The sequence below is a fragment of the Leucopleurus acutus genome, assembly GCF_964270905.1.
Source record: "Leucopleurus acutus genome assembly, chromosome: X".
Classification (NCBI taxonomy): Eukaryota; Metazoa; Chordata; class Mammalia; order Artiodactyla; family Delphinidae; genus Leucopleurus; species Leucopleurus acutus.
In genome coordinates, this window is record NC_139148.1 from 15,589,166 (window position 1) to 15,608,849 (window position 19,684).

Sequence of the window (19,684 nt, forward strand, 5' to 3'; positions counted from 1 at the left end):
CTAAAATCCCAGGAACGACCATGAGCAGTGAAGAGCTGGAACGACTAACACAACCGATTGAAGGAGGTGGTTCAAGCCAGCAATTTTCCCCCAACAAACAACTGCAACGCCTTATCCATCATGAGAATAAGACAGAATACTGGAAGGGGAATTCAAGAGGCTGGATCCCAGTCTTGTTTCTTCATGTCCTCGGAGAAGTCATTTAACCTTCTTAGCCTTGGAAGAAGTTGGATGAGTTCATTTCAGACCCTGCTTTATAACTCAAATATCATAACACACAATCCCATTAAAAATGAATAGATGAACAAGTGAACGAATGAACGAATGAATGACAAAGGGTCTTACAGCTGCTAGAAATCACTTGTAATCCATCCTTAATAATTCACTGACCACCTGGATGGAGGGCCATTTGCACACAGCCATCAGTGTCCAGCACTGAAGGCAACGCTGCAGATGTGGTCTGAGCACGCCGGTGGAGCACAGAGCTATTATTTCTTATACTGTGGCCATTACTGTATATGTAGCTTCTCTACAAAAACACTTGACAGTCAACACGTTCTTGTTTAGAATTAGGAGGGGCATGAATTCAAAAAGGAATAAACCTTTAGTTAGACTCTTAAAAAGTGTAGGAGAAATAAATTGGTAGTACTTGTGGTTTAAAAAACAATAGTCCAAAATCTATGGGTGAGGTTGAAGGGTAGGGTATTAATAAAATAGTCTGTATAGCAAAAAACTAAAATTTTTCCTTATCACATTTAATTTTCTGTAATGATACATCTGAATAAGTAATAGCCATTTCAAATTGTTACAATGTGAATTAAAACACTGAGTCATATTTTTAAATATTTGCAAACAAACACCTATGTAAAAATGTAAAACTTTATTTCCTCCTGACGGGTGGAAATAAAACTACAGTCTTCTTTTAAAACGTGACTCTGCAATCCACATGCCTCTAAGTGAAGTTGTTCCATTTTCTCCATCTATTTATAATATGCAGAGCACAAAAGCAGATCACCCTTATTAGAAGAGAATTACAAAGTTTTTTGATGACATAATGCTTTCATCATGCACCATCAGTGGCGGGCACGGGAGTTGGGGTGTGGAGGTGGCAACTGTGGAAGGTGGAAGGCCCGCCCTGACTCGCCTGCTGTCTCTCTCTGGAATTTCTTTGATGGCTCTTCGCACTTGATTGCTCAGATCTCTGCCGGCATACACGATCCCATATGTGCCCTTCCCCAGCACCACTCTCTCACCATTCGCGTCGTGGTCATACTCATACTAAGGAAAAGCAACAAGATAAAAAAGCACACAGCTTGTGGTGGAGAAACCCCATAAAAGCCCAAACATTGTCCTGCAATTTTTAAAAAATTTATGAATAACATTATTTGAGTACCAGGCAGGTCACATTTCTTGGGTTATATACTTTTCATTAAATAATTGCTTTTAAGGGGTAGAGTTGTCAGTTACTCATATATTCATAACATGATTTTATGAAATAGAATGCAAGAAATTTACAAATACGGCTCATATGTAACTTAGTGGGCTCACCTTTTGGAGAACTCCCCTCACTTTGATGCTGCAATTTAAAACTGCTTCTAAGCATGTCAAGTACCCCAACTAGGTGCCCTCTTACATGATCCCTTATCAACTCGCCAGGAAAGCAACCACCTTCTACAGCCCAGAAAAGAACTGAAGGTAAATAAAACTAAAATTGTCTTAATAGAAAGTACACATGCTGCCCCACTCCTGCTTTTAGAGGTACAGACCTAGCATTAAACACATACCGCAAAGTTCCCCCAATCTTATCATCAAAAATTGTACAGCTGCATTCCAGTTGGTTCTTCTCAATGATTAAAAGAAATGTAACTCTAGACTGAGCAATATTTATTTAAAGCAGAGGCAGCAAGGGATTCTTTCTGTTATTTTCTATGCCCCCTATACCTGCTTACAGAAGTGCACAGAACGCGTGTGCATGTGGACGTGTCCCTTCCCATCCACTTCTAGGGATGCTCACGACAATTAAGGTTACTAGTGGGTCTCATCACTGTCTGATTTAACCAGACATCCGCCTGCTTCATAACAGGCTTTTATCTCCCACCTTCAAAGTGCATCACTCAGTTCGTTTCTACAACAAACTTTGATTCTAAGCTAAGAATTCGAGTACCTGACTCAATTATTAAAATGAATCCCTTTGATATTTTCTGTAAGAAATCTCAAAGAATTAATTTCAGCCCACTTGAAAGTATAGCAAAATTTCACTAAATTACAAGGACCTGAATTAGTGGCAAGTCATAATAACTGTGCAAGATTTAAACACGTGCGTAGTGGTGTAGTCATCTGTGGACTACCACTGTGCTGTCCAAAAGAGCTTATGGTGACCCTTTCTTAATATTAAGAAATTAATATTAATTTCTTCATATTATCATATTTAATATATTAAATGCAAGTAGATATAACTAAAGTCATTTTAGGCATAAATGAAAAAGTCTGCTTCTATTTGCCCAACGCTTTCTCTTGTAGTTTCACAAACATTATTAATTAGCATAGAAAAAGCTTTTCCATCAGTTGTACACAAAAGGGAATTCTAGTCTAGTCCATGTCAAATTTTTCTTACACATTCTGGTTGATAGGATGCCAAAGTAATGAGATTTTTCTATAGAGATGCATTAAATTTAATCTCTGACAGTCATGAATAGTGATGGCTAGCTCGTTCATTAATGAGTATTTTAAAATATACACATAAAGAACTTTCACACAAAAAATGGGACATTTTCTTAAAGCATCAAAGACACAATAAATAACTTTTTCCATGTTCTAGGTCTTCTGTGACTCACCTCTAAGGTATCCCCATCGGTCTCTCCCTCCAGCTCCACTGTACTGCCCACTCCATTGGTTGTCATCTCTTTGACCAAAGAGCAAAACCTAGAACACCAAATGTCACAAAGATGCCGCTAATTATGATCACTCCTATTCCTTTCCTCTAACTTGGCCTTACTACATTAAACTGTGATTAAATAAACCAAGCTTTTACAAGTTATGGAACAATCACTCCACTCCTTGATTTGACATGGTAGTGTACTGGTTATCTAATCTAGTTCAAATACCCATATGATACTTGAATCCCCTCTATACAATATCACCACCAACTGGCTGGCTAATTGATGCGTGAACACCCCCAGTGACAGAGAACTCATTACCTCACAAGGCAGCTCATTCTTTGCCGAACTCAATGAGAAATGCTTCACTTATATTGAACTAAGACTTCTTTTATGTGGGTCTCATCCATAGACTGCTTAGAATTAGTCCCTTTCTACATAACTGTCCATTAGAAATGTACATAATTTTATTATATCCCTATAAGTCTTTCCTTCTTGTTCCCTCAATGCTTCCCCCAGGACTTGTTTGTGAGTCACTTCACTAACTTGTAATTCTTCAAAGGTGTCCCTGTATTATTCTTCAAGTCTGGTCCCGGGACCAGTGTTCCAGGGGTGATTTAATTAGTGCTAAGGATAGTGGGACCATCACCTCCCAAGTTGCCAGCACGCTAGCTCTTAGTGAGAAATAAAGTCTTGTATAAGGGGAGAGGTGAGAAGGAAATGTGTAAGACGGCCTCATCGTTCTGTTGACATAGACTAAGCTTAATATCAACTATAACCCATAAATATTTCTCACAAATGCTGCTGGGACACATCAGCCCCTCCCTAGACTTGTGTAGTTATTTATTTGCATACAAATGACTTGACTCAGATGATTTGTATTCAGTATTCTCTCTTAAGGTGGCAGGGAAGAATACTGCATACTTTAAGATAATTTCCAAAAAACACTAGGATGTTCTTTTCTCTAACCCATCCCACCTCTGCTTCTTCTAATTTTTGAAAGCTGGGACGTGCAACAGTCAAGCTTCTTAGGAGACATGTGGTATGGATGCAACAGAATAACTAAAATTTAGAAGACAGTATCAATTGTTGTTCAGAATGCGGAGCAACTGGAACTCTCATATGTTGCTGTTGGAAGTGTAAATTGATACAACTACTTTAGTATCAACCAAAGCTGAATATAAACCTATCCCACAACCTACTAACTCCATTCCTAGGTACATACAGTGCAGAAATCAATGCATACGTTCACCAAAAGGCATGCACAAGAGGGTTCATAGCAGTTTTATTCATAATGGCCCCAAACTGGAAACAATCCAAATGTTTGATACAACAGATAAATTGTCATATACATTCACACAATGGAACACTACACAGCGAAAAAAAGCATGAACTAATACAACACGGCTGAATCTCATAGATATTATTTTAAGAGAAACAAGTGAGAAATAAAAGGGTACATACTTGATGAGTCTATTTATTTGAAGTTTAAGAACAGGCAAAACTAACCACTGGTGATAGAAATCAAAATAGTTACATTAGGAGCGGGTTTAACGACTGGGAAGGAGCACAAGGCACCTTCTGGGGTGCTGATATACTTAACACACTCATCTGTATATTACACCTCAATTAAAAACTTATTTAAATGTATGGCAAGAAAAGACACTGAGGACGGAATGAGAGTCAGAAGGTAAACTCTGTAGTAAAGGGATGTTCTGCTTCATATCTGGCGGCATTTCCCAACTCTAAAATTGAAGATTGTGGCCCAACGGTGCCCTGGTCTGATATTTAGTCTGATTTCTAAATATGTTGTGATAATGATTGTCTGAGACGCACTGAATTAAACTGTTCTCAAATTACATGATACAAACTCTCTCAACAAACTACGAATAAAGGAATCTTCCTCGACCTGATAAAGGTTATCTATGAAAAACCTACCAGTAACATCATGCTTAATGGTGTAACACTAGACGCTTTCCTCCTAAGATCAGGAACAAGACAAGAATGTCTGCTCTCGCCACTTCTACTCAACATTATACTGCAGTCTAGTCAGGACAATTAGGCAAGAAAAAGAAAGACAGACATCCAGTTTGGAAAGGAAGGACTATACCTATCTCTATCTGCAGATGACATGATCTTGTATACAGAACATCCTAAGGAATTCAGTAAAACCTGTTAGAATAAATGAGTGCCAGTTTGCAGGATCAATATACAAAAATCGAGTGTATTTCTACACACCAGCAATGAACAATCTGAAAATGAAATTAAGAAAACAACTCCACTTAGAATAGCAACCAAAAGAATAAAACACATACATATTTAACAAAAAAGTATAAGACTTGTACATTGAAACTCCAAAAATTGTTGAAAGACATTAAAGAAGACCTAAACAAATACAAAGATATGTTCATGGGACGGAAGACTTAACATGGTTACGATGGCAAAGCCTCTCAAATTGATCTGCAAATACAAAGCAATCCCTGCCAAAACCCTAGCGGCCTTTTTTGAAGAAACTGACTAGCTGATCCTAAGGTTCACATGGACATGGAAGCACCTGCAATAGTCAAAACAATTATGAAAAACAAGAACCCAGTTGGAAGACTCACATTTCCTGATTTTACAGCTTAGTACAATACTACAGTTATCAAGAAAATGTGGTAATAGCATAAAGGATGGGCATATAGATCAATGGAGTAGAAGTGAAAGTCCAGAAATAAATGCTTACATTTATGGTCAACTGATTTTCTAAAAAAGTGCCAAGACCATTCAATGGGAGAAGAAATAGTCTTTTCAACAAATGGTGCTGAGACAACCACATATCCACATGCAGAAGAATGAAGTTGGACCCCCTACCTCAGACCATTAAAAAAAAAACAAAACTCAAAATGGCTCAGAGACCTAAATATAAGAGCTAAAACTATAAAACTTTGAAGAAAATAACACCAGAGAAAATCTTGGGTTAGGCAAAGCCTTCTTAGATATGACATCAAAAGCACAAGTGAGGGCTTCCCCGTTGGCGCAGTGGTTGGGAGTCCGCCTGCCGATGCAGGGGACACGGGTTCGTGCCCCGGTCTGGGAAGCTCCCACATGCCGCGGAGCGGCTGGACCCGTGAGCCATGGCCACTAAGCCTGCGCGTCTGGAGCCTGTGCTCCGCAACGGGAGAGGCCACAACAGTGAGAGGCCCGCGTACTGCAAAAAAAAAAAAAAAAAAAAAAAAAGGACGGACAGTAACAAGTATTGCGAGGACGTGGAGAAACTGGAACCCTCATACATGGCTGATGGGAATGTAAATTGGGAAAACAGTCTGGCCGTTGGCCGTTCCTCAAAGTTAAATAAAGAATTATCATAAGACCCAGTTATTAGGCTCCAAGAGAAATTAAAACATAAGTTCACACAAAAACTTGCATGTGAATGTTTACGGCAGCATTATTCACAATAGCCAGAAAGTGAAAACAAACCAAGTGCCTTTCAAATGATGGACAAATCAAATATATCCATACAATGGAATACTATTCAGCCACAAAAAGGAATGAAATTCTGATACATGTTACAACATGGATGACACTTGAAAACATTATGATAAATGGAGGAAACGAGTCACAAAAGACCATATATTGTATGATTCTATATATATGAAATGTCAAGAATAGGCAAATTCGTAAAGACAAAGTAGATTCAGTGGTTGCAGAGGACTGGGATTGGGGGGTGGGGTTAGGTTGAGAGAAAATGGGGAGTGACTGTTAACGGATACTGTGTTTCTTTTGGGAGTGACGAAAATAATCTAAAATTACATTGTGGTGATGGCTGCAAAACTGTGAATATACTAAAAACAAAAAGATTGAATTCTATACTTTAAAATGAGCAAATTGCATGGTATGTGAGTTATATCTCAATAAACCTGGAAAAATTTTCCATAAGTTAAAACTTCAGGAAACGCAGTATAGCAATTAAATATTTTTCACAACAAAGACCCTTTAAAAGTGATTCACCATAATTAGACTGAAAGTACCTGAATCAGATTAAAACTCACCTACTGCACTGGTCTTCAGTGGAAAAGTAGATTTGAAAGTCATCAGAATTATCATGGACGTAAAGAAAACAACACCGTTCATCAAACTTGGATATGCTGCAAAATTTCAAAACATAAGAATGCCTATTATATATAAATTTGGATATCAATTTAATTTTTTTGAGAAAAATCTAGGAACAGCTTTTCTTCCATCTTACAAATTTGAAAGTTTCATTAATGTTTTAACAAATACCCCCCACCCACCAAAGTGACTTCTATTTCTCTATGAAATTTAAATAGGAGGGGCATTTATCTTGCTGATGTTTGAGTTTGTATTCATCAACAGACTTTAATATGTATCAAGAACTTACTATATATTCAATGTTAAGCAAAGTGTATGGGCAGCAGGAATGGGAATAAAATATGGTTTCTGTCTTCAAGAGTTTATAAGGTCATTAAAAAGGTATTTGTGAAATAATTTATTGTGATATCAAAGGAATTTCTAGACTTGAAAAATATTAGGACACAGTATTTGTGGCCACACAAGGGAAGTGGAAATAAACATGGCATTTTAGCTCAAGAAAGGCCTTTAAATGTTATCTGATCCATCCCCACCAAAGGCCTGGATCTGACTCTACAGCTCCTTGAACAGGCAATATTCAGCTTGCCTGGAATATCCAGTGACAGAAAATCATCAGATTCCATCTCCTGATGGATTTCACTGCTACAAAGTTCTTTACCTGCACTGTGCCAAAGCCTATGCAATGGCCCTCATTTTGCCAGGTACCACTATGCAAAAGGCTAGATTCTATGATTAGCCCTTCAAACAAAGGAAGCCACTTTATCTTGCCCTTTCTAAGTCGTCTCTTCCTGAGATTACAGCTTCTTTGACCATTCCTTACATGTTATGGATTACATGACAAATTACGAGTTGAAACAGCAGAAGTACAGGGTGATTTAAAATGAATTAAAACTAGCTTATACATGAGTAACTTTTCAAAACCAATCTTTAAAGGAACTACCACAGTTAGTTGGATAGCCTTGGGAATGTTCAACACATGCTCTTCATGTCACATTGGTTCCAGGGTCTGATTCACCCCAGGCCTTTTGCACATCCCTGTTGATGGCTAAAATGGCAGCAAGAGGTACCTCTATGAGAAGGTACAAACAGAAGGTTCTTGACTACATGTTACCATACAACTTAGTTTCTGGGTAGTACATGTTTGAAAATGTTTAACACCTTTTGAATTATATTTTCTGAGCAGTATTATTCAAATATGCTACCCTGTTCTTAAATGATTTCTCTCCCTTTAAAAGTGATGTAAACATTACTCCAATTTAAACACTGATGTGTCTAGGAAAGGATCATGCTGCATCTGGGGGTAACAGGGATTCATTCATTGGCCTGTGGTCTGAGAATCAGAGAAAAGACATGGAGTTCTAGTCCAAGCCCTTAATATGATGGAAACTATGAAGATACTGAGACCTGGAGAGGTTGAATGATTTGCTCAAGGTCAAACAGCAAAAGAGGGATTAGAACTCATATCTACTCCAGAGTTCCTCCCACCCTTGGGTGTGCTGGCAGGGTCGGACTCAGAGAGCAGCCACACAATTCAGGCCCAAATGGTCAGCGCTCCTGAACCAAATAGCAAGTGGCAGACCTCTCCTGGGAATACACCACCTTACTCACCTGCCAATGCCCTTGGCTCCATTACTCTGCCCAGGAGATCCCAGCCAAGTATCATTACCAAGTAACTCCCAGCTTCAGTTCTGGGGGTCCCTGAGCACCTGAACATCATTGGCTCAAAGAAGAAACACTTTCTCTTTCTACACACATAACTTCTTGTTTTAAAAAAGTTTGACGGGGCTTCCCTGGTGGCGCAGTGGTTGAGAGTCCGCCTGCCAATGCAGGGGACACGGGTTCGTGCCCCGGTCCAGGAAGATCCCACATGCCGCGGAGCAGCTGGGCCCGTGAGCCATGGCCGCTGGGCTTGCGCGTCCGGAGCCTGTGCTCCGAAACGGGAGAGGCCACAACAGTGAGAGGCCCGCGTACAGCAAAAAAAAAAAAAAAAAAAAAAAAAAAAGTTTGAGACAAGAGAGTTTTGTCTGTTGGATACAAAAACAGCTACTCTGCTATAACAAGCCGAGAAGCCTTACTAGCAGCACATGATGAACAAGCTCGGGCAGGGCAACAAGAAAGAAAATAGTCTGTTTTGGATTCTGTTAAAAATGAGAACACCACGTATTATAAATAAGTAGAAACAAAGTGATAAAAACAACATCATTATTTGTATTAAAACAATAATTACATCTTCTCTTATGTTCTTACCTTATTCCTCTAATGGAAGAGGCTGTAAAATTCCATTCATGAATTTGTTTCTGCAGGTATCAAGGACAAAAGTCAGTGGTTTGATGTTTTCCATGCAAAGCATCATTTTTGCTTTCATTCTATGGTCAATCGCTTCTGCTATTTTTTACTTTCAATAGAATTTAGTAGTTAAAGCAAGATATTTCGCATAACTTGGAACACCAGAAACATTTTCTAACCTATTGTAAAAATTCATTTGTATCTCTTATCCAGTTTAGAACAAATGATCTAAATACGAAATAGAAACAACAGGCATACAGTACATACACAGTGAGCAGCCTTTCATCTTCTGTCAACATATCAGGAAAACTCTAAGATAAGTTTGGGAACAGCCCACCCAACTTGAATGACCCACAAAAATGTTTGGAGAGGCAAGAATGTGGCAGACACCAGTCAGTGTTCACCAATCTTCATTTCTTTTTCTCCCTGGGCACATAACTAGACTACATTTCCCAGCCTCCTGTGCAGTTAGGTGGGGTCATTTGATGGAGTTCTGACCAATGGGATGTGAACAAGAGTGATGTGCTCCACCTGTGGGCTTGGCTCATTAGAAACCTCCACAGCAATCCTCTCCTCTACATTCTCTTTCCCCATCCACTACCAGATGGAATGCGGACCCTGCCAACCTGGACATGACATGAGACATAGATGAACTTTTATCATCATAGATAAACTGATATTTGGGGGATGTTTGTTTTAGCGTCTAGCCTACCATGACTAATACAAAGACTAACTGGGATTTCAATCTGTACAAGATGCACTTAAAAAATACATATATAACTCTGTCCTCTCCCTCCACCACCATCCCTTGCCCTTAAACTATGAACAAAGCTAAGCCTCACAAGGAGTGTCTGAATTCCCAGTTTTAGAAGAGCCATAGGCTAAAATACCAATACATTACAACAACGGAGAATAATTTTAAATAAGCAAATACATTAGGTTAGCCTGAGGAATGCCATAAATGACCAGCTAAGCCTCCCAGAGAAGTGTGAGAGCCAAATAACTGAGCATATGGCTCAGAACAGCCACAAGCGATCGGGTGCCAAGTTTCCTGCCATCCTGGAGCAATGACAACAGGCACAGTTGGGAGGATCGTTCCCAATGGGAGAGGATCCATCCAGACATGTTGATGAAACACCTATTATACACTAGGCAACATACCAGCAGGGACATGACAGAGAATGACAAAACCCCTGCCCTCATGGGGCTTACAATCGAGTGAGGGAAGATAGGTAATAAATCAAATAGTAAGTGAAGAGCATGGTGGAGGGTGAAAAGTGCTATGAACACAAATAACACAGCAAAGAGCATTAAGGTGGGGCAGGAAGTCATGAGTTTTCAAGCAGAAAACTAAAGGGGGTGAGGGAGTGAGCCATGCAGATAACTGGGGGACCAGTTCCAGGCAGAGGAAACAGCAAGTGCAAAGGCCCTGAGGCAGCAGTGTGCTTTGCATGTTTGGGGACCAGCAAGGAGGGGAGTGAGATTGGAGTGCAGTGAGTGAAGGGGGAGTGGGAGAGAAGGTTAGGGAGATCATGCAGGCCTTTGGAGGCCATCATCAGGACTTTAAGCCTCCCCTCTGTGTGAGAATCACTGAGAGCTGTGAAAGATGAAAGTGGATGAAAACATGAAAGCTATCACACCAGACCCATCTTTATAGAAAGACTGAGTGTATTTCTGAGGAGGGATGTGTTCCAAGTCACTGAAAGAGGGTAGTAGTGGAGAACGGGAGTCTGCTTTGGATTCAGGTACAGAAATATCAATGAGGGCAGATTCGAGAGAGCCTGAAAGAGGCTGTATGTATATAGAAAGCTCAACCACACGAGTTTTCAAGTAGGTTTACTCTACGGTACCTTTAGGGAACTTCTCGATTTGGGAGGAAGATTTACTGGGTAAGAAGTAAACCACACGGAGGGACTTCCCTGGCAGTCCAGTGGTTAAGACACTGCACTTCCACTGCAGGGGGCACGGGTTTGATCCTTGGTCAGGGAACTAACACCCTACATGCTGTGTGGTGAGGCCAAAAAAATTAATAAAATTAAATCTAAAAAAAATTTTTAAAAAAGAAGTAAACCACACGGAGCTCCCCTCCGCTTTCCCTTTACATCATAATCAATAGGCATTGGGTGGGGGGGTTCCTGCTTCATAGGTCCTACAGATATACAAATACAGAAGTCGTGCATGGGCTTGCAAAACAGCTGGGGAGACACTTTGGAAAACGGATAAATAAGCGATAGGATGTACTTTGCACATGATGCAGACAACTGGGTAGCCAACAGACATTCAATGGAAGGACGGAAGGCGGGAAAGGGTGGTTAGAGATACCTCTGCAAAAGTTAGGACTTGGGTAATTGGAAGAACGAATTCCAGGGAGGGAGAAGGATGAGAACAGAAGTGCAGACGTGAACTCCTGCAGGGCCAGCTCAGGGGACTGTGAGATGACAGATGAAGGTCTGGCTGGGGCTGAGGGTCGGGGAGGGAGAGGAGACGGAGGGAGGAGAAGGAGGACAGGGTTATATAGGGGCTCGATACTTAATAAAACACTTTGAGTTTTACCTGCAAAGTCACAGGATCCAATAATGATTGGGGAATATCAAGAGGGCCACTACAAGTGTTTTTTAAATCATTACTAAACTTTTAAGCTGAAATACGGCATGCATTCAGAAAAGGCTACAGTGATCATCTCAGTCAATTTCCACAAAATGAAAAGCCACTGTAACCAGCATCTAAACCAAGAGACAGAACATTAGCAGCAGCCCAGAAGATTCGCTCAGATCCCCTGTTCCCAGCCACTCCTGTCGACCCAAAGGCAACTGCTATTCTGACTTGTCCCACTGTGGAGAGTGTTGCCTGTTCTGGAATATTATACAAATGGAACCGTGAAGTCTGTGCTCTCCTGTGTCTGCAAGGGGAGTTTTTCATGAGCTATCTGGTGGTGTCCGGGCGGGTCAATCAGGAAAGCTGTGACTGTTCTCCTCCTGTCCCGAGCCTCCTGGAAGGCAGCATTCTAATCTTTCCTGAGAGGGGATATTTCACCAAATCATGATGAGGAAACAGATTCAAGATTTTAGCTTTCCACAGTGCCAGAAGCCCCCAGTAACAGTGCATTGGAAGCAGAGCCGGGGTGGGCTCTGGAGAAATGGGCTGGGAAGTCAGAGGGAGGGGACTCCTTCAGGATCCCCTAGGTGCTGACTCAGCCTCTGCCCTCCTACCCCCAGGATGCAGACTTTCAGGGAGGGGGGATTTTTGTGTTAAAAACATAGACTTTTTTTTTTGGTTGTTGATAAAAGCATAGACTTTTTGTGTGAGATGTTCCAGTTGCTAATATAAGCATAAAAGGCACCTCCCAAAGAGCTTTCCAAAACCAGCAGCCCTACCCGTATGGATAGCAATGGTGGCCACAGTGCACCTGTTGGTGACTTTGGGGCCCACGAGAAGCTGAGGGAGAAACACTGCATTTGCGCCTGCTCTGTGCAGCCTCCCCGCATCGCTGTGCTGGGCGAGCTCGCACCAGCTTGGGAGGCCAGTTGTGCACATCTCTTCCTAACCCTGTGCTCGGTGACCTGATGTTGCTTGCGTGAAACTGGCCATGACGGGAGTATTTACACCACAGAAATCAGTAAACACTACATATCGGCCCGCTGCTCCCATATCCCCTGGAGAGCTGGTGGTTAAACACTGACCAGCGTACGTTTCTGAATCCCCGGCTGATGAAGCAGACCTTAATCTAATGTTACAGCGGCGCTGTCTGCAGGTGAACGTGTGCCTGTGTGATTGCTTCCCACCACCACAGCACACCGGGAAGAACTGCAAGTCTGTGCAGAGAAGTTATCATTTCACTCCAGGCTAATCTGCTTGCTTCCACAACCTGCAGAATTTTTAAAATGTAAATGAAGGCAAAAGCAAAGCCTTCCTCTCAAAGAAAAAAAGGCAATTTATATTTCTCTCAGACACTTGCTCTGACAACTACCAAGCACTGTGCAAAACATTTCCTCAGTCAAGGAAAACTAGCATTTGCTGCTTATAGAGTTCTTTCTATTTCTTATTACAGACTACATACACAAAGTAACACATTTACAACTAGTGAGATACTATATGTACCGATGGAAATTCCCATTAAAGACCTGCAACCATTATAGATTTGTAGAATTCCATGAGAACAAAACCATTTTGCTCTAAAAGTATCAAGTCACTTTAATAGGATTAGTTTTTTCCACAACTACTTGTCAAAATATGAGGTGTTCACACCAGTCAGAATGGCCATCATCAAAAAAATCTACAAACAATAAATGCTGGAGAGGGTGTGGAGAAAAGGGAACCCTCTTGCACTGTTGGTGGAATGTAAATTGATACAGCCACTATGGAGAACAGTATGGAGGTTCCTTATAAAACTAAAAACAGAACTACCATACGACCCAGGAATCCCACTACTGGGCATATACCCTGAGAAAACCATAATTCAAAAAAACACATGCACCCCAATGTTCACTGCAGCACTATTTACAATAGCCAGGACATGGAAGCAACCTAAATGTCCATCAACAGAGGAATGGATAAAGAAGATGTGGTACATATATACAATGGAATATTACTCAGCTGTAAAATGAACAAAATAATGCCATTTGCAGCAACACGGATGGACCTAGAGATTGTCATACTGAGTGAAGTAAGTCAGACACAGAAAGACAAATATATGATATCGCTTACATGTGGAATCTAAAAAAAAAAAAAGGCTACAAATGAACTTATCTACAAAACAGAAATAGAGTTACAGATGTAAAAAATAAACTTATGGTTACCGGGGGGTAAAGGGGGGAGGGATAAATTGGGAGATTGGGATTGACACATACCCACTACTATATATAAAATGGATAACTAATAAGGACCTACTATATAGCACAGGGAACTCTACTCAATACTTTATAATGGCCTATATGGGAAAAGAATCTAAAAAAGAGTGGATATATGTATAACAGATTCACTTTGCTGTACACCTGAAACTAACACAACATTGTAAATCAACTATACCCCAATAAAAATTAAAAAACGATGGGGCTTCCCTGGTGGCGCAGTGGTTGAGAGTCTGCCTGCCAATGCAGGGAACACGGGTTCGAGCCCTGGTCTGGGAGGATCCCACATGCTGCGGAGCAACTCGGCCCTTGAGCCACAACTACTGAGCCCGCGCGTCTGGAGCCTGTGCTCCGCAACAAGAGAGGCCGAGATAGTGAGAGGCCCGCGCACCGCGATGAGGAGTGGCTCCCACTCACCGCAACTAGAGAAAGCCCTCGCGCAGAAACGAAGAACCAACACAGCCAAAAAAATAAATAAATAAATTTATTAAAAAAAAAGAAATATGAAAAAATTGAGATGACATAGATCAATTTAAAAAAATTTTAAAATGAGGTGTTTTGTTACATCTATCAATGGAATAGTGAGGTTACACAATAGAATTTGGAAAATTCTCTTGCATCACAGTGGCATCAATGACACAAAAAATGTAAGCAAGGTTGGCCTCTAGTACAAGAATCCCAACACTGAGGACAGGGTGCTTCATGGCAGTGGTACCTGGAGGGGGGAACATAAGTAGGGCTTTGGGGGGTGGGGGCCTGCTAATGTTCCCTTCCCTGGGTTGCACTGGTTACTTACGTGTGTTCACTTGATAAAAAATCCATCAAACTGTACATTTATGAGTTATGCACTTTTCTGTGTGTGTTATACTTAAAAGGTTAAAAAAGAAACCAAAGAGGCAAATTTAATAGAAGATACATGCATTCTTCAAATGAGATATATCTGTATGAACACCACGTATGTATCTTATTCTAGCTTCCTCTCTTCTGCTCAAATATTTAAAGCACACAGTGCAGGAAAAATACCCCAGTACATTACGGCAGCTCATCTTCACTAATGGCTATTGACTCTCTTATCAATGAGGAGAAGGTTGCTTCGCTGTTAAATATTAGACAAGGTTATTGGCTTACATTTGTGTTATAGACTTAATGTTTGTGTCTCCACAAATTCATATGTTGGAGCCCTAACCCCCAGTGTGATGGTATTTGGAGATGGTGGCCTTTGACAGGTGATTAGGTCACCAGGGTGGAGCCCTCGTGATGGGATTAGTACCCTATGTAAGAAGAGACAGGAGAGAGTTCTCTATCTCTCTTTCCATTATGTGAGAAGAGGGCAAGAAGACCACCATCTGCAAACCAGGAAGAGGGTTCTCACCAGAACCTGACCATGCAGGCACCCTGATCCCAGACTTTCCAGCCTCCAGGACCGTGAGAAATAAATTTCTGTTGTTTGAGCCAGGGGTCCCCAAACCCTGGGCTGCAGACCAGTACCGGTCTGCGGCCTGTTAGGAATCCAGCTGCACAGCAGGAGATGAGCCGAGAGTGGGCGAGCGGGCGGGCGGGTGGGTGAGCAACCGAAGCTTCATCTGCCGCTCCCCATCGCTCACATTAACGCCTGAATCATCCCCCCCGCCCCCCAGGTCTGTGGAAAAACTGTCTTCCACAAAACCGGTCCCTGGTGCCAAAAAGGTTGGGGACCGCTGGTTTAAGCCACGCAGTCTGTGGTATTCTGTTACAGCAGCTCAAGCAGACTAAGGCAACTGGAAATATCATTCATGACTATATATTTTTCATATGTACCTTTATTGAAGTATAACTGATATAGAAAGAACTGCACCTATTTAATGTGCATAATTTGATGAGTTTGGACATATGCCAGCACTTGTGATACCATCACCACAATCAAGGTACTAGATATATCCAACACCTCCCGAAGTGTCCTTGTGTCCCTTGGGTTTTGTTTTTATTTGTGTGTGTGGTAAGAACAAATATGGTATTTACCCTCTTAACAAATGTGAAGTGCACAATCCCATATTGTTAACTATAGGCACTGTGCTGTACAGCAGCTCTCTATGACCTATTTATCTAGCATAACTGAAACTTTATACCCATTGAACAATGGAAAGTTGTTGTATCATGACTATTTCTGATAAAGATTTTCCAATATGATTCTGAGCCTCTCCTTATTCTCTGATGTTGTATTTTATTTTTGAAGATATTGCTTATTTTTACCTGATTAAGACATAATTGCTCACACCCGTTTCCAGGAGGAAAAAAATCCTTCTTTGCCAAGTTGATGGCAGAACTCTCCCCACACTCCATGAAAACACAGACATAGCAAATAGATCTAATGTACTTGTCAAAGGTGCTACCTATTTTTATTACAAAATATTTTATTAAAGAAAAAATCTGATGAAGTACTTTAGACAAATACAGATGAAAATATAGCTGTTACCACAAAACGTGCGGCCTGGCCCAGCATTTGCGTAATATCTTTAATGGGCAATGAAAATGTTTCCACTCCTATATTGCTGGTGTGAGTATAAATTAGAATGGTACGAATTTGACAGTAGCTACCGAATTTTAAACATATGTAGCCTTGAAGCCAGCAGGTCCAATTCTGGGACTCTTTGCTCCTGAAACATCTACACGCGCGTGGTATGGTGTAACCACCAGGATGTGCACTGGCGTATTTACCATCAGCTAGAATGCAAAACTGAAACCTAAATGTGCATTAGCAGGAAAGTGGTAAAATAAATGATGGCTCATCCATACCCAGAAATGCACCACCATGATATGGGAATATAGGGAACATCACATTTTAAAAATCGGGTGGATCAGTGTGTGCTATGTGAAAAACTGTCCACGATGTATGGATCGTTTAAAAAGAGTAAGTTGCAAAATAACAAATCTCACCATATGATCTCACATTAATGAAAATGCTTCTTCCCCCTATACATATGTATATTATATATACAATGGATACATGTATACACACATTATACATATATAACTGAGCTTAGAGAAAGGTATAGATGGACATCCATCAAATCACTGGTGATGGGAATACATACCAAGTTTGGGGGATTTGGAGGGACTTTCACTTTATTCCTTATCCACTTCCTTCATGGTTTAACTCATTTTTTTCCACAAGTTTATATTCATTCGTATATAAATACATATATATACACACACACACATATATATACACATATGTATATACACACATAGCTATACATATAATACAAATATATGTATTTGGAAAACCCTGCTTCCTTTCCTCCATCTGTGATTACACTCTCTCATATAGTCCTGTAACTCAGAAGTTAGGCATGGGTGCCTGTTCTTTCAAGTACTACAATATAGTTGACTCTCCTACTTCAAAACTGAATTTTTCATTAAATAATACAGAATAAAGAGAGAGCTGTTTATGATTGTTTTCTTACCATTTCCATGGGTGAGACGTGCCACAGAGAAACTGTCCTCTCCTCAGCTTCACTGTTTATAGAGACATACGAAGGCTGGAAGACATTGGTTGGTTCCATCACCAGAACCTAAAAGAACAGATTTCTGTAATGCGTGGGAACATGCCACATAGGTTATCTTGCCCAGTGAGGACGTGGGAAGCTCTGGACTCCGCAGATCCTCTACGTGTACCTACTATGCAGCAACCCTGCTCTAGGACCGGTGGATACGGTGGCCCACAATCCCTTCCCTATGGGAGGTCTATGCTCTGATGGGGCAGATAGTATAACTAACAGATAAGGATATGCAGTAAGGTAATATACAGACCTCTGAAGAAAATAAGGCAGAATAATGGTGAGGAAGGGGTGGGGGACACTTCTTTAGACAGAGGGGCCAAGAAAGGCTTGCCTGAGGACGTCACAGAGAAGAAAGAGGAAGGCTACACTTTTAGAGAGAAATTAGGAAGTAAACTTGAGGATCCACAGGTAGGTACCCAAGTCTGCAAAAAAAGCAAGAGGATGAAGAGTGAGGTGACAGTCCATCAGTCATATTTTATTTTGCTGGGGGAGAGGGAGGGAAGGAAGGAAGGAGAGAAGGACGGAGAGATGAAGAGGAACGGGGTAAAAAAGGGGGAGAGAGAGAGAGGGAGAATGAATTTCCAAAGCAAATAAAGCAACATGTTTATTGCTAAGCTGGGGTAGAGATAACATGAGGGTCTGTTCCATTATTTTTTTTTACCTTTCAGTAGGTTTGAAATATTTCATAATTCACAGAAGATTTAAAAACTTATTGCCCAGGCACAAAATCATTAGCATAATCATTTCAAACAACATAATCTTTTATTCGATGTTTCATGAAACTCTGAACACTGAATGTTCACAAAATCTTATGACATAAACACAAAACACAATTATCTGAAGTTCAGTTTCTGGGATGCTTAGATGTCTTACTCATGACTCCTTATAAGATGATCATAAAATTGAAACAAAAACTCAATGAAAAGCTAAAAGCGATTTTGCTTTTCAATGACGTTTTAAAAAGTAATTAGTGGCATTGGAGGCAAACCAAAGCTCAACGGGAAACAGCTGTGAATTCGAAAATTTTACTATTAGTGTTGCATTGTTGTGGAACCAAGTTTCTCCTCCTCAGCACTATGCACATTTTGGGCTGGATAATTTTGTGTTGGGGGCAGGAGACTGTCCTGTGCATTGTGGGAGGTTTAGTGGCATCCTTGGCCTCCACCCCACTAGATGCCAGTAGCAACAACACCCTTCCCACAGTTGTGACAACCAAAATGTCTCCAGACGTTGCCAAACAGCCTCTGGGGGACAAAAATCACTCCTAGTTGAGAACCACTATTTTAGAGGATATAGCCAGCTTTTTCTAGTGAGTTGATCTCTCACTGGCTGATTCTACGTAAGACTGATGGATCTCTTAACATTTTCAATTACTCTAAGGGTTTCTTCCTTTCAGAGTATTCAATAATTAGATAGTACCAACCCCAGTTTCTTTTTTTTAATCTTAAAAAAATGGATTTAGCATCTCTTACTGGAAATCTGAGTCCATTAGTAACTTCATTTGTTGCCTCAAAAATTATATCTAACCAGAAGTTCAGCCGTTCTTGCCTGGGTGAATGTTCAATAATGGGTTTCTTGAAGCGCTGAATTAATAACACGTTCTGAACTAATGATCGCAGGTACCTGGAAAAATCACGAGCACCAATAAATTAATTCCCAAAGAAACGGAATTCAATTCTACTTCCTTTAAAAGAAGTTTCCCAAAAGCCTTATTTCTTAAATTCATAGTGTGTAGCAAGTGCTTCTTAATAATTTGGCAGCCACATACTTAATTAAAAGAAACCCAAAGGGGGCAAAATAAGCTTGTCCAACAAACATACAACAAGGCTTTTACGAACATTGGGCTAAACCTCAGTTTTGGTACATTGTGTTCAAAGCATAGAGACTGGCAAGCATTTGCTATCTTAATTAACAAGAGCAAGTGGTTTGAAGTTCAAAGCAACTGCAAAATGAAAAAATTTCAAACTCAGTGTCTTCTTTTCTAACTACCCTTTTTATTTTTAGGTAATTATAGATTTACATAGTTATAAGAAACAATACAGAG

The 19,684-nt window shown here is 40.5% G+C and overlaps 1 protein-coding gene across 1 annotated transcript in view; it reads right to left on the minus strand.

Annotated features, from left to right (window-relative positions):
* The window catches only part of MAP3K15 (mitogen-activated protein kinase kinase kinase 15), a gene marked incomplete at its 5' end in the record, with an annotated part of 147,245 nt that overhangs the window by 27,285 nt on the left and 100,276 nt on the right, over positions 1 to 19,684 (minus strand). The window contains 6 exon segments of the mRNA XM_082864190.1: positions 1,145 to 1,278; positions 2,835 to 2,922; positions 6,908 to 7,003; positions 9,216 to 9,265; positions 17,545 to 17,652; positions 19,113 to 19,263. Of these exon segments, the coding sequence (XP_082720316.1) occupies positions 1,145 to 1,278; positions 2,835 to 2,922; positions 6,908 to 7,003; positions 9,216 to 9,265; positions 17,545 to 17,652; positions 19,113 to 19,263 (627 nt within the window).